This window comes from Neoarius graeffei, chromosome 6, assembly GCF_027579695.1.
Source record: "Neoarius graeffei isolate fNeoGra1 chromosome 6, fNeoGra1.pri, whole genome shotgun sequence".
NCBI classification, from domain to species: Eukaryota; Metazoa; Chordata; class Actinopteri; order Siluriformes; family Ariidae; genus Neoarius; species Neoarius graeffei.
The window spans coordinates 40597059-40611890 of record NC_083574.1 but is presented as its reverse complement, the minus strand read 5'-3'; the positions used below and the strand labels follow the sequence as shown (position 1 = coordinate 40611890).

Here is a 14832-nt window from a genome sequence, read left to right as displayed (position 1 = left end):
TTTCTGGCTTCGACCAGCAGCAAACTGAGGCATTTCAGGGAGGCGGGTCAACCACGCACTTTGGGAAACAGTTGGGCTTAATATCTTTGCCAGACCAATGCTCGCAGAGCTTTGAAGTTGCGTTAGCCAGACTAACTGAAACGGACATCGGCGCTGCACCCGTGCACCTTTAGAGCTGGTTAGTACTGGGACAGGAGACTGCCTGGGAAGACCAGATCCTGGTGCGGGAGGGACTTTGACATGTTTTCGTACTGGAATGTGTATCAAATACATCAGCTCAGCAACTTTAGTGTTTTACTGTATTATTCTGTGTAACGTCCTGACATACCTACCATGCTTTACTGTCAGAAGTACGGACAAAAACTATAGCTCTTTTTTTTTTTTTTTTGGTTTATCATCATCCTTCCAAACTTTGTGTTGTCATCTTGAGCCCCAACTTTTGTCTTTTCTTTTTTTTTTAACCCCTTGAACCTGTATTATTTGCCTTGAGTTCACCTTGAAATGTTATGTAGGTTATGCCCAGGTCAGACAGCAGGCTTCAACTAGTTTTCAACTACTTGCGATAACAAAATCGCAGGTAGACGCAAGACGACGCAGATAATGGCAGAGGGTCTTTAGCAGAGGCAGGTTGACGCAAATGGATCACGACCGGTTCGCATTTCAGCTGCGATTCGCTTCCAGTCAGTGCAAATAGCAAGTTGACGCATGTAGAGGCAGGTGGTCATGCAACGCTTGAGTGACGAATCGCAGGTTGAAGCAGGTAGTGGCAGCTAGACGCAGGGGAAGACAAATCTTTAGAGATGGCTGCGATGCATCACAGGTAGACGCAGACTGCACCTGCAAATGGTTTACAACGACCTGCGAGCAGTCTTATGGCCTTATATTTTTTTAAAGGTTTTCTGTGAGCTGCGTCTAGCTGCGTCTGCTTCCGACTGGTTGCGTCCTGTCGTAACAGCTTAAAAACTCTGCGTCTTGCAATACATCTAACCACATCGAAGGATGTGACGCAAAACGCCTGCATCCACCCGCGATCCGTCGCCACCCGACCGATCACAGGTCGCAGTATGTGTCTTTCTGCTGGGCATTACATTGAGTAAAAATGACTATGTTTCTTTTACTTTGTAAACTATACTATAATCATTACAATTTTATATTACAATGTTAACTTTTTTTTTTTTTTAAATTAAATAACTCAATTCAGGGCGGCACGGTGGTGTAGTGGTTCCCACTGTCGCCTCACAGCAAGAAGGTCCGGGTTCGAGCCCCGTGGCCGGCGAGGGCCTTTCTGTGTGGAGTTTGCATATTCTCCCCGTGTCCGCGTGGGTTTCCTCCGGGTGCTCCGGTTTCCCCCACAGTCCAAAGACATGCAGGTTAGGTTAACTGGTGACTCTAAATTGACCGTAGGTGTGAATGTGAGTGTGAATGGTTGTCTGTGTCTATGTGTCAGCCCTGTGATGACCTGGCGACTTGTCCAGGGTGTACCCCGCCTTTCGCCCGTAGTCAGCTGGGATAGGCTCCAGCTTGCCTGCGACCCTGTAGAACAGGATAAAGCAGCTACAGATAATGGATGGATGGAACTCGATTCAGTGTGGCATTTCCACTACAGTCTCACTCTCCCAAACTCTATGAAATGTCACAATAAATCTTTAATCCAGAGATATTCAGCTAAGTTAATTTTAATGCTTAAACAATAATGATAAATTCATGGCGATAAATAAGACAATTTGAGGTTTTTATATATATAATATAGCCATCCATCCATCCATTATCTCTAGCCGCTTTATCCTGTTCTACAGGGTCGCAGGCAAGCTGGAGCCTATCCCAGCTGACTACGGGCGAAAGGCGGGGTACACCCAGGACAAGTCGCCAGTTCATCACAGGGCTGACACATAGACACAGACAACCATTCACACTCACATTCACACCTACGGTCAATTTAGAGTCACCAGTTAACCTAACCTGCATGTCTTTGGACTGTGGGGGAAACCGGAGCACCCGGAGGAAACCCACGCGGACACGGGGAGAACATGCAAACTCCACACAGAAAGGCCCTCGCTGGCCGCTGGACTCGAACCCAGAACCTTCTTGCTGTGAGGTGACAGCGCTAACCACTACACCACCGTGCCACCGCTTATATATCTCGAGAGTTAGTATTTTTGATCGTGCCTGCCTGTGATATTTTCTAATAAACTTAAATAGTTGGCACTCTTTCCCAAAATATACAACCCCGATTCCAAAAAGGTTGGGACAAAGTACAAATTGTAAATAAAAACGGAATGCAATGATGTGGAAGTTTCAAAATTCCATATTTTATTCAGAATAGAACATAGATGACATATCAAATGTTTAAACTGAGAAAATGTATCATTTAAAGAGAAAAATTAGGTGATTTTAAATGTCATGACAACAACACATCTCAAAAAAGTTGGGACAAGGTCATGTTTACCACTGTGAGACATCCCCTTTTCTCTTTACAACAGTCTGTAAACGTCTGGGGACTGAGGAGACAAGTTGCTCAAGTTTAGGGATAGGAATGTTAACCCATTCTTGTCTAATGTAGGATTCTAGTTGCTCAACTGTCTTAGGTCTTTTTTGTCGTATCTTCCGTTTTATGATGCACCAAATGTTTTCTATGGGTGAAAGATCTGGACTGCAGGCTGGCCAGTTCAGTACCCGGACCCTTCTTCTACGCAGCCATGATGCTGTAATTGATGCAGTATGTGGTTTGGCATTGTCATGTTGGAAAATGCAAGGTCTTCCCTGAAAGAGACGTCGTCTGGATGGGAGCATATGTTGCTCTAGAACCTGGATATACCTTTCAGCATTGATGGTGTCTTTCCAGATGTGTAAGCTGCCCATGCCACACGCACTAAAGCAACCCCATACCATCAGAGATGCAGGCTTCTGAACTGAGCGCTGATAACAACTTGGGTCGTCCTTCTCCTCTTTAGTCCGAATGACACGGCGTCCCTGATTTCCATAAAGAACTCCAAATTTTGATTCGTCTGACCACAGAACAGTTTTCCACTTTGCCACAGTCCATTTTAAATGAGCCTTGGCCCAGAGAAGATGTCTGCGCTTCTGGATCATGTTTAGATACGGCTTCTTCTTTGAACTATAGAGTTTTAGCTGGCAACGGCGGATGGCACGGTGAATTGTGTTCACAGATAATGTTCTCTGGAAATATTCCTGAGGCCATTTTGTGATTTCCAATACAGAAGCATGCCTGTATGTGATGCAGTGCCGTCTAAGGGCCCGAAGATCACGGGCACCCAGTATGGTTTTCCGGCCTTGACCCTTACGCACAGAGATTCTTCCAGATTCTCTGAATCTTTTGATGATATTATGCACTGTAGATGATGATATGTTCGAACTCTTTGCAATTTTACACTGTCGAACTACTTTCTGATATTGCTTCACTATTTGTCGGCGCAGAATTCGGGGGATTGGTGATCCTCTTCCCATCTTTACTTCTGAGAGCCGCTGCCACTCCAAGATGCTCTTTTTATACCCAGTCATGTTAATGACCTATTGCCAATTGACCTAATGAGTTGCAGTTTGGTCCTCCAGCTGTTCCTTTTTTTGTACCTTTAACTTTTCCAGCCTCTTATTGCCCCTGTCCCAACTTTTTTGAGATGTGTTGCTGTCATGAAATTTCAAATGAGCCAATATTTGGCATGAAATTTCAAAATGTCTCACTTTCGACATTTGATATGTTGTCTATGTTCTATTGTGAATACAATATCAGTTTTTGAGATTTGTAAATTATTGCATTCCATTTTTATTTACAATTTGTACTTTGTCCCAACTTTTTTGGAATCAGGGTTGTATAAATAAAAATGTTAGTCTTTTAAAACACACTCTGGTTGATATAAAGCCGGTACTAATGATGAATGGATGAATAAATGGACGCTCTAAATGTGTTCTGCAGAGCCACTTGAGCAGATTATACTCTTCTATGTTAATGAATATTCAAGCCTCAAACTGTATCTGACAGCCTGTGTAGACTCTATTTATGTAACGTCATGCATACATTTTACCGCTAGATCAAAATGTCAACACCGCCATTTTGGATGTAAAACAAGCTACAGCAGACAACTTAAAACAAGAGACGTCAAAAAAAAAATCCTCAGCTGTAATTTATAGATTTCCTAAAGACCCTGAATGCTGGAATAAATGATATCGGCTGTTAAACATGTGGTATCAGAGACTGAAAACAGAACATGGGAACCTCAGTACAGTAGCGTTAGTAGAATTTGCAGCACACACTTTATATCTGGTTAGTATTTAATCTCGGTCATATTAAATTTCCCAGTTTTTATTGCGATAAAGTCAGAGACCCAGAGTATACACACAGATTTGTATGCTGACTTCCTGGAGAAGTCGTAACATTTATGCGATAGCATATGGGTGATTTATTAAAAGCATTATATGTATCAGCATGGCGTATGTAAGCTTGTTTATAAAACAGTGTGACAGCAATATTTTAACACCACATGCTCAGCAGGCTCACAGGGTTATGTATTTACTATAAGTACACTGTTAATTTGTCAAGCCCATAAATTTTCCCAATCATCCTAATAGACTCCACATGTTAAATGATGAAATGTGTACAGTTTGATATTAAATATCGAAGTTTTTAAAGCTACTCTACTAAACTGCTTCCATCTAAAGCAGTTGTCATCGCTGCCGGGATTAAATATGGGTCTGTAATACCAAAGCCCACTTTTGTGCATATCTTGATTTACATTTTTCATCCATTTAATGAATTAATTCATGGAAAATGAAGTGTGGATTTGTATCAGAAGGATCAAATATAGTCACCATTTTGTAAAGGTTATTACATCCAATATGGCTGCCAAGTGGTTGCTGTATTAGATAAGTCACGTGACTGGTCCTGTGTCCAAAATCGCTCACTCGTTCACTACTCCTTACTCCCTATATAGGGAATTACTATATAGAGGACGATACAGTGAGCTCATTGCTAAAATGAAAAAAAAAAAAAAACGCTTTCGAACACTAGTCCATCACGCCGGTATTTACGTCATTACTGTCGCACAATTAAAACGTGCCAGATCAGTCAGCTGGTGGGTTTTCAAAATAATAAATGCATGCATTTTTGTGATAAATCCATATTATACTGAGTACATTTCCTACATTAATCAACAGAAAGTACCTGCATCTTTCAGTTCCTTTAAATCAAGGCTGAATACTTTCTTCTTTGCCGCTGCCTTTTATTAAATCAAATTTGAGACTTTTAATTTGATTTCTTTCAGCGCGACTGCAATGCATGATGGGATATATTGCTTTGGTTAGTGACCATTGTTCTATACTACTTTTCATGATGCATTGTGGGATACTTTGAGGTTTCAGACAGCACTACAAAATGGCGTCCTCACTATATAGTGCCCTATATAGTGAGTAGGGAGCGATTTTGGACACAGGGAGAATAAGCTCTATTAGAATCCTCTGAGCAAATGTATGTGTTGAATTTGAAGTGGGGGAATATGAATACACACTTCACTGTCTATTCTTCCTTAAACATTTTATTTTTGTTGACTTTTTTTTTTTTTTAAGAAATCAGATCATCACTTCACTAACGCAACCAGAAAGGGTAAATTTAAATTAAAAATAAAAGATCCCTGACTTCTTTCACTCTCACTGTAGCTTGGCTCTGTCAGATGAGCTTTCTACAAATAAAAGATTTACATACGGTGGTGCTTGAAAGTTTGTGAACCCTTTAGAATTTTCTATATTTCTGCATAAATATGACCTAAAACATCAGATTTTCACACAAGTCCTAAAAGTAGATAAAGAGAACCCAGTTAAACAAATGAGACAAAAATATTATACTCTGTCATTTATTTATTGAGGAAAATGATCCAATATCTGTGAGTGGCAAAAGTATGTGAAACTTTGCTTTCAGTATCTGGTGTGACCCCCTTGTGCAGCAATAACTGCAACTAAACGTTTCCGGTAGCTGTTGATCAGTCCTGCACACTGGCTTGGAGGAATTTTAGCCCATTTCTCCGTACAGAACAGCTTCAACTCTAGGATGTTGGTGGGTTTCCTCACATGAACTGCTCACTTCTGGTCCTTCCACAACATTTTGATTGGATTAAGGTCAGGACTTTGACTTGGCCATTCCAAAACATTAACTTTATTCTTCTTTAACCATTCTTTGGTAGAACGACTTGTGTGCTTAGGGTCGTTGTCTTGCTGCATGACCCACCTTCTCTTGAGATTCAGTTCATGGACAGATGTCCTGACATTTTCCTTTAGAATTGGCTGGTATAATTCAGAATTCATTGTTTCATCAAGGCCCAGATGCAGCAAAACAGGCCCAAACCATGATACTACCACCACCATGTTTCACAGATGGGATAAGGTTCTTCTGCTGGAATGCAGTGTTTTCCTTTCTCCAAACATAGCACTTCTCATTTAAACCAAAAAGTTCTATTTTGGTCTCATCCATCCACAAAACATTTTTCCAATAGCCTTCTGGCTTGTCCACGTGAGCTTTAGCAAACTGTAGACGAGCAGCAATGTTCTTTTTGGAGAGCAGTGGCTTTCTCCTTGCAACCCTGCCATGCACACCACTGTTGTTCAGTGTTCTCCTGATGGTGGACTTATGAACATTTAACATTAGCCAATGTGAGAGAGGCCTTCAGTTGCTTAGAAGTTGTCCTGGGGTCCTTTGTGACCTCGCAGATTATTACACACTTTGCTTTTGGAGTGATCTTTGTTGGTCGACCACTCCTGGGGAGGGTAACAATGGTCTTGAATTTCCTCCATTTGTACACAGTCTGTCTGACTGTGGATTGGTGGAGTCCAAACTCTTTAGAGATGGTTTTGTAACCTTTTTCCAGCCTGATGAGCATCAACAATGCTTTTTCTGAGGTCCTCAGAAATCTCCTTTGTTCGTGCCATGATACACTTCCACAAACATGTGTTGTGAAGATCAGACTTTGATAGATCCCTGTTCTTTAAATAAAACAGGGTGCCCACTCACACCTGATTGTCATCCCATTGATTGAAAACACCTGACTCTAATTTCACCTTCAAATTAACTGCTAAGCCTAGAGGTTCACATACTTTTGCTACTCAAAGATATGTAATATTGGCTCATTTTCCTCAATAAATAAATAACAGAGTATAATATTTTTGTCTCATTTGTTTAACTGGGTTCTCTTTATCTACTTATGACTTGTGTGAAAATCTGATAATGTTTTTAGGTCATATTCATGCAGAAATATAGAAAATTCTAAAGGGTTCGCAAACTTTCAAGCACCACTGGAAGTGTGTGTGATTGGATAGGCTGCAACAGAGCATCTGCTACAGAAGTCATACGAGTTCATGATTAGGAAACTGAAACTTCTGAGCTATAGACAGTTCTTTACACACTGGTTTCTTTTTGACAGTATTTTTTTAACAGCAGGGTTTGTTCAGGTGAAATAATTTGTTGGGTCACGTTCAGGACCACGGGCCTCCATTTGACGATTCCTGCTGTAGGGATTTGTGAACCCCTTGTGTGGGTAACTCTGCTCTTGGGGCTTTATCAGTATCAGTTTCTGACCACAGCACTGGTGTGGGAATTTTTTTTTTTTTTCAGCTTTATTGGTTCTATTCACGACTTAGCAGATGCACTGTTTAAATCCCCAGACACCAGAACTAGGCACACTTCCGTTTCACGACCACGTCAGTGGGGCGGCACGGTGGTGTAGTGGTTAGCGCTGTCGCCTCACAGCAAGAAGGTCCGGGTTCGAGCCCCGTGGCCAGCGAGGGCCTTTCTGTGCGGAGCTTGCATGTTCTCCCCGTGTCCGCGTGGGTTTCCTCCGGGTGCTCCGGTTTCCCCCACAGTCCAAAGACATGCAGGTTAGGTTAACTGGTGACTCTAAATTGACCGTAGGTGTGAATGTGAGTGTGAATGGTTTTCTGTGTCTATGTGTCAGCCCTGTGATGACCTGACGACTTGTCCAGGGTGTACCCTGCCTTTCGCCCGTAGTCAGCTGGGATAGGCCCCAGCTTGCCTGCGACCCTGTAGAAGGATAAAGCGGCTAGAGATAATGAGATGAGATGAGACCACGTCAGTATTATTGCTGTACAGAGACTCGTCCATAAGTCAAATAATTTCTGCTCAGCGATGGTCATGAGGTCTGCTAATTCAGACCTCATGACCAATTTGTACTTGGATAGCTAGATATTTAAATAGCTAAACTTCTACTTAGATAGCTACAGTTAGTTATTTTGTATATCTTTTATTTTCTCTATAAATGCACCATGGAGAGTGTGACAGTTCGTATGGGTGGGTGAAGGACGGCAGGCCAGAACTGAGTTCACAAAACTCTTTTTTTTTTTTTTTTTTGGTCACACTTTTCAGCGTCACACTCTCCCAGACACTCAGACGCACACATCAGTCGTCTGGTTGGGGAGAGAGCTCCCTCTGCTCTCGCTCTCTCTCCTTAAATAGGGCGCGGTCACTGGGGAAGACACGCAAACACATTAATTGACATCAGGTGCAGTGATTCTGCCACTTACCGTCCCTGACTCCGCCCTCCGGTCACAGACCGATGCTTGACCACGCCCCCGCTGCCACAGAGAGCCTGAGGGAAACGGTATTTCACTGCACTGTATACTTGTATATGGACGTATTGACAATAAAGCTCTCTTAAATCTTGAATAGAAGAGAATGGGGCTGAAAAGTTGTACACAGCAACGGATATGCTACAGTCAGTAAGCGCATTTGTGCAAAATGACCAACTGTATATCGTAGATTTCCTGATAAAAAGCCAGTGAGCCCATCACATGTACATTGAGTATAAATGCTCATAGTGCCTCTGTTCGTGCACTGACTGTTCGTTTTTTTTCCTCCTGTGCAGCTGGCTGAGGAAACAGATGTACTCTATTGATCAGACCAAGAAAAACAGGTATTATTCTTCCACTTAATTGTCCTCATGTCTTATGAGTTCCATGTTAAACTTTGCACTGAGGAAATGCTGCCTTATTCCACAGCATCACTCAGAAGGAGGTCAAGTCTCTGTTGAATCAGAGCAACTTTAAAGTACCTGGAGGACGATTTCTGAAGGACAGATTCACGGTACTAATACACCAAGCACAGAGCCACCCTTTCTATTCATATTAAACCTATCCATCATCTCAGAATCCCAGTCGTTCGTCTGCCGACATGCAAAAATATCTTAATCTCCTGAACAACCTGAGTGCGTATTTGCATCTTAATTCCAGGCTGTTGGAGGGAAGAAAGACATCCTCGACTTTGAGCAGTTTCACAAGTTCTACAACGAGTTAATGTTTGAAAACCAGAAGACGGTGAGTGTGACACTCGATTTGTAAGTCAGTCACTTTAAACCGTGTACTTGTATGTGTTGATCTAAACCATGTGTACTGTATGGCGTGTGTTTGTTAGGTTTTGGATGAGTTTAAAAGGGAGTCCTGTGCCTTCATCATGGGGTGAGATGCTGTCCTTTATTTTATTTTATTTTACTCACCAAACATCAAGTGTGTGTTGGTTGTATATTAGCCTGTAGTTATCATGTTGTCTGTGGCTTTAATGGGAATGTTGGGTTTGTGTTTGTAGTAACACAGATAGACCAGATTCTTCTGCAGTTCTCCTGTATGACTTCCAGCGATTCCTTCTCTTTCAGCAAAAAGTAAGAATAATGCCTTTGTGTAGATGTTGTTCAACAACATAAGCGATGGTATGAAGTAGGGCTGTAACAATATGCGAATCGAAATCGCGATACGCAGAGCCACGATCCGTATCGTGATACAAGAAGGCAGAATCGCGGTACACCCTTTCAAACTTCTCCTCAGCCCAAAAACAGAGGCGCTTCCAAACTTCAATTTATGAATACTTTACTTTTTATTTAAATTACATTTTAAACTTACTTAAATTACTTTTATTTTTTATATCTATTAGTAAGTCGTTTTTTCGCCGACCTGCGACAATCTTCTGCGAGTCACGCAACGTCCACACTTGCCACTGGCAGAGCATTCATTTCTTTTAAGCGGTCGCCATTCTGGTTGCGACGCGGGGAGCGAATCTGTAAACAAGCAGCTCATTGGCTGGCTAGGTGTGCCACAAGCCAATCACAATCACTTGACCGGAAAGGCATGCAGTGTTGCCAGATTGGGCAGGTTTAGGTGCTTTTTGGCTGGTTTTGAACATATTTTGGGGTGGAAAACGTTAGCAATATCTGGCAACACTGAAGGCATGTCTGCTTGGGCGGAAGCCTTCTGCGGCAGTTACATTTTGACACGCGAGCAATGTTTCACCATAAAAATTCCGTAATTTCCATCTGTTTTCCGCGATCACAGAAAATCATTGGCCCTATGAGAGTGAGACAGTGAGAGAGCCACCCCCCCAAAAAAATCTTAACGGATTTACACGATTTGGAAAAATGACTTTTTCAGAACCGAAAAAAAACAGAGCTTCCGGCTCAACAGTATTATTTTGAGAAATAAAACAATCTTTGGATATACATTTGTTCATTTTTGCATACATATTACTCATTCTCTGCAGTGGTCTGAATTATTTGTTATTAAATAGTTAATGTAAGTAAGTAAATGTTAATAAGTCAAATTTACTACTTTAAAAAAACATTTTTTAAAAAATCGTGGGCGTATCGAATCGTGGGTCAAAAATCGCGATACGAATCGAATCGTGAGTTGGGTGTATCGTTACAGCCCTAGTATGAAGCATGTACATGGTTCTTTATATAAATCTTCATCAAGTCCTCATTCACAACCCCATATGTTTTAAATTCCATTGAAATAATAATTCCCTCTTTTGAGTGACCAGTGATTAAAAATGTTGCAGTTTGACACAGTTTGACCATTGATTTGGTCATCTTTATAGACATTTCTAGACATCATGGGGATTACTCACTACCCATTTAGCTCCATAGAGTTATCGTTGTTCTTACAGTAGTGGTCAAAAAATAGGAACTATAAGAAGCACTAATAGGCTACGTTCACACTGCAGGCTGAAGTGACTCAAATCCGATCTTTTCGCCCATATGTGACCTGTATCCGATCTTTTATTGACAATATGAATGACACAGATCCGATTTTTTCAAATCCGACCCAGGCCGTTTGGATATGTGGTCCTAATTCCGATTCCTATCCGCTCTTTTCATATGCGACTTCAGTCTGAACCGCCAGGTCGCATTCATCCGACTTGCACGTCATCAACAAGCCACAAACGTCACTATTCTGCACTGAAGTAGGCGGCGGGTCTCTCAAAAAAAGTTACAACAACATGGCGCATAATCACGGGCGCAGATAGAGGGTGGGACTCGTCCCACCCAGATTTAAATTCACCTTGCTTGGTCCCCCCCACTTATAGGGAGGAAAAAACGTCTATGCTGTCTTTCTTTGCATAAGGCAAACCTCACGGAAAAATCAAAAGACTAATTACCATTCGGTTTATTGAGGTGCACAGCAGTGTATACATAGTTGCAACAACTCACATAAAACAAAACAAAGACTGATATTTGGTTGGTTGAGCTGCGCAGACTGCACAGGTTGCAAGCTCGAGCTTGGTTGCTATGGTTACTAACAACAAGTTTGACAGGCATATCGGGGTTGGGGTTGGTTTGCTGGCAGCTTTGTCCCCCCCCCCCCCCCCCCCCCCCCCAGTTTTTTGTCCCTCCCAGTTCAAAAAACGTATCTGCGCCTCTGCGCATGACATCAATGCGAGGGACGCTTCGGGCTGTGAAGGTTCTGAATCTTCTCAATGGAAGGACGCAGAGGTTAGGGAGCTGATTTCCATTTGGGGGGATACAGCTATTCAAGCTAGATTGGATGGGTCATACCGCAACCGGGCGGTTTTACTTCCGTAAACACTGGCCATGCTCACTGGGTGTGACGTCGTCGTATCCTGCAGTGCGCATGCGGAACACTTTTAGGTCGCTTTTCGTTCATACTGAGGATCACATACAAGTCGCATATATTTGTTAATGTGAACGACCTCACAAAAAAATCGGATTTCACAAAAAAATCGGAATTGAGCATTAAGCCTTGCAGTGTGAACGTAGCGATAGAGACCCATTGGGGCAGGGATCATGCTGCCCCATGCTCGCTCTCTGAATGTTTTGTTTATGAATAGAGAAGGGACAGAAGATAGGACCGTTAATGAGTACCTGTTCAGTGTTCATCTCGCAGCCTGTGAAAATGGCGATGGGAACCACACCTGCTATATCGACCACAATTGGATTTCTTTATAAAATTCATTCAAAAAAGTTGGTGTACGTAATTGGCTTGTTCAGATCCGTTCAAATCATCTTGACTCTCAGTTGCGTATTACAGGGTTTCTCACAGGATAGAAAACTATCGCATAAATCAAGTGTGGTAGCCTCTTGACTTAATTTTTATTTCCAATTATGTCGTTATTTAATTATATTACATTAATAGCATTTAGCAGACGCTCTTATCCAGAGCGACGTACAACATACCCAGAGGAGCAGTTGGGGGTTAAGTGCCTTGCTCAAGGGCACTTCAGCCATTCTTGCTGGTCCAGGGAATTGAACTGGTGACCTTTTGGGCCCAAAGCCACTTCACAAACCATTAGGTCATGGCTTCCCCCATTTTGTCCTTCCCCATGAAAACCTATGGTCATGAACGACTCCTGATTAATTGTGATTTTAAAACATTTCATTTAGGAGCGGGGGTATACTGGTTTACCTCTGTCCGTCCGTCCGTATGTCCGTTCATATGAAACACCCTTTTTCTCAGCAACCACAGATCATAGCCAGTTGGTACTCAGTACCAAACTTCAGCTTGGGGTTCTATACCGTGTGTACCGTTTTCAGGTCTGTCGCACATCGGCTTCCTGTTTACTGACTGAACGTATTTACGAAACATATAGCGTGGATTTACAAAATTTTCGTAACACTTTTCTCAGCAACTACAAATCACAACTGCTTGATATTTGGTAGCGAGCTTCAGCTTGGGGTTCTATACCGTGTGTACCGTTTTCAGGTCTGTCGCACATCGGCTTCCTGTTTACTGACTGAATGTATTTACGAAACATATAGGGTGGATTTTGACGCTATTTTAAGAAGCAAAATGCTATTTCAGAATGACAGTTTACCAGGATGCTATTTGAAATCCCTGGGGAGAACACGGCTCTTTACTTACTTGTTTCAGGGTTAATTATTTGTTGAGGTCAACATTCATTATAAGTGTCCTATTCCTTCGATTGCTTGCATTCTGATACAAGCGAGAGCGGGGGGATACGTAAGTGAACAGTAGCTCCCAGTTGATCTTGTTTTTAATGTTTGATCTGCAGGAGACATGGGCTAACAACATAAACCAGGTGCGAGAGCTGATGACCAAGTTTATCGATGACACCATGAGAAAGACTAACGATCCAGAGTTCACAGTCGGAGAGGTACAAAACCATGGTTATTTATACCACTGTAGTGCCTTTACATGAATTTGTACCTCTTAACTTCTATTTTTTAATCCCTTTTTCTAGTTCCTCAGCTTTCTGTTCTCCAAAGAGAACTGCATTTGGGATGAGAAGTACTCTGAATTGTCTAGCTTGAACATGAACAACCCTCTGTCTCACTACTGGATCAACTCATCTCACAACACGTTAGTGTGGACCTCTGAAAAGTTTTCACAAAACCACATGCATGCACAGTGCTTGCTTTTTGTGACGTACTTCCTGTGACAGAGTGTGATGTGTCTTTTTTTTTTAAAACAGTTATCTGACTGGTGACCAGCTACGTAGTGAATCTTCGACAGAGGCCTATGTGCGCTGCTTGAGACTGGGCTGCCGCTGCATAGAGCGTTAGTGACAATAATACACCTTTATTATATGGCAGCTTTCATTTATACCTGTTCTCATAGTTCTGCTAAAGTACAACCCCGATTCCAAAAAAGTTGGGACAAAGTACAAATTGTAAATAAAAACGGAATGCAATGATGTGGAAGTTTCAAAATTCCATATTTTATTCAGAATAGAACATAGATGACATATCAAATGTTTAAACTGAGAAAATGTATCATTTAAAGAGAAAAATTAGGTGATTTTAAATTTCATGACAACAACACATCTCAAAAAAGTTGGGACAAGGCCATTTTTACCACTGTGAGACATCCCCTTTTCTCTTTACAACAGTCTGTAAACATCTGGGGACTGAGGAGACAAGTTGCTCAAGTTTAGGGATAGGAATGTTAACCCATTCTTGTCTAATGTAGGATTCTAGTTGCTCAACTGTCTTAGGTCTTTTTTGTCGTATCTTCCGTTTTATGATGCGGCAAATGTTTTCTATGGGTGAAAGATCTGGACTGCAGGCTGGCCAGTTCAGTACCCGGACCCTTCTTCTACGCAGTCATGATGCTGTAATTGATGCAGTATGTGGTTTGGCATTGTCATGTTGGAAAATGCAAGGTCTTCCCTGAAAGAGACGTCGTCTGGATGGGAGCATATGTTGCTCTAGAACCTGGATATACCTTTCAGCATTGATGGTGTCTTTCCAGATGTGTAAGCTGCCCATGCCACATGCACTAATGCAACCCCATACCATCAGAGATGCAGGCTTCTGAACTGAGCGCTGATAACAACTTGGGTCGTCCTTCTCCTCTTTAGTCCGAATGACACGGCGTCCCTGATTTCCATAAAGAACTTCAAATTTTGATTCGTCTGACCACAGAACAGTTTTCCACTTTGCCACAGTCCATTTTAAATGAGCCTTGGCCCAGAGAAGACGTCTGCGCTTCTGGATCGTGTTTAGATACGGCTTCTTCTTTGAACTACAGAGTTTTAGCTGGCAACGGCGGATGGCACGGTGAATTGTGTTCACA

The 14832-nt window shown here is 42.1% G+C and overlaps 1 protein-coding gene across 4 annotated transcripts in view; it reads left to right on the top strand.

Moving 5' to 3' along the window:
- plcg2 (phospholipase C, gamma 2) overlaps window positions 1-14832 on the top strand; it is a 95552-nt gene that overhangs the window by 22805 nt on the left and 57915 nt on the right. For all 4 annotated transcript variants that reach the window (XM_060923649.1, XM_060923647.1, XM_060923648.1 and 1 more), the window contains 8 exons: window positions 8880-8927; window positions 9013-9097; window positions 9244-9327; window positions 9425-9468; window positions 9596-9668; window positions 13310-13411; window positions 13499-13617; window positions 13730-13815. In XM_060923649.1, the coding sequence (XP_060779632.1) occupies window positions 8880-8927; window positions 9013-9097; window positions 9244-9327; window positions 9425-9468; window positions 9596-9668; window positions 13310-13411; window positions 13499-13617; window positions 13730-13815 (641 nt within the window). The remainder of the gene's footprint in view (window positions 1-8879; window positions 8928-9012; window positions 9098-9243; window positions 9328-9424; window positions 9469-9595; window positions 9669-13309; window positions 13412-13498; window positions 13618-13729; window positions 13816-14832) is intronic.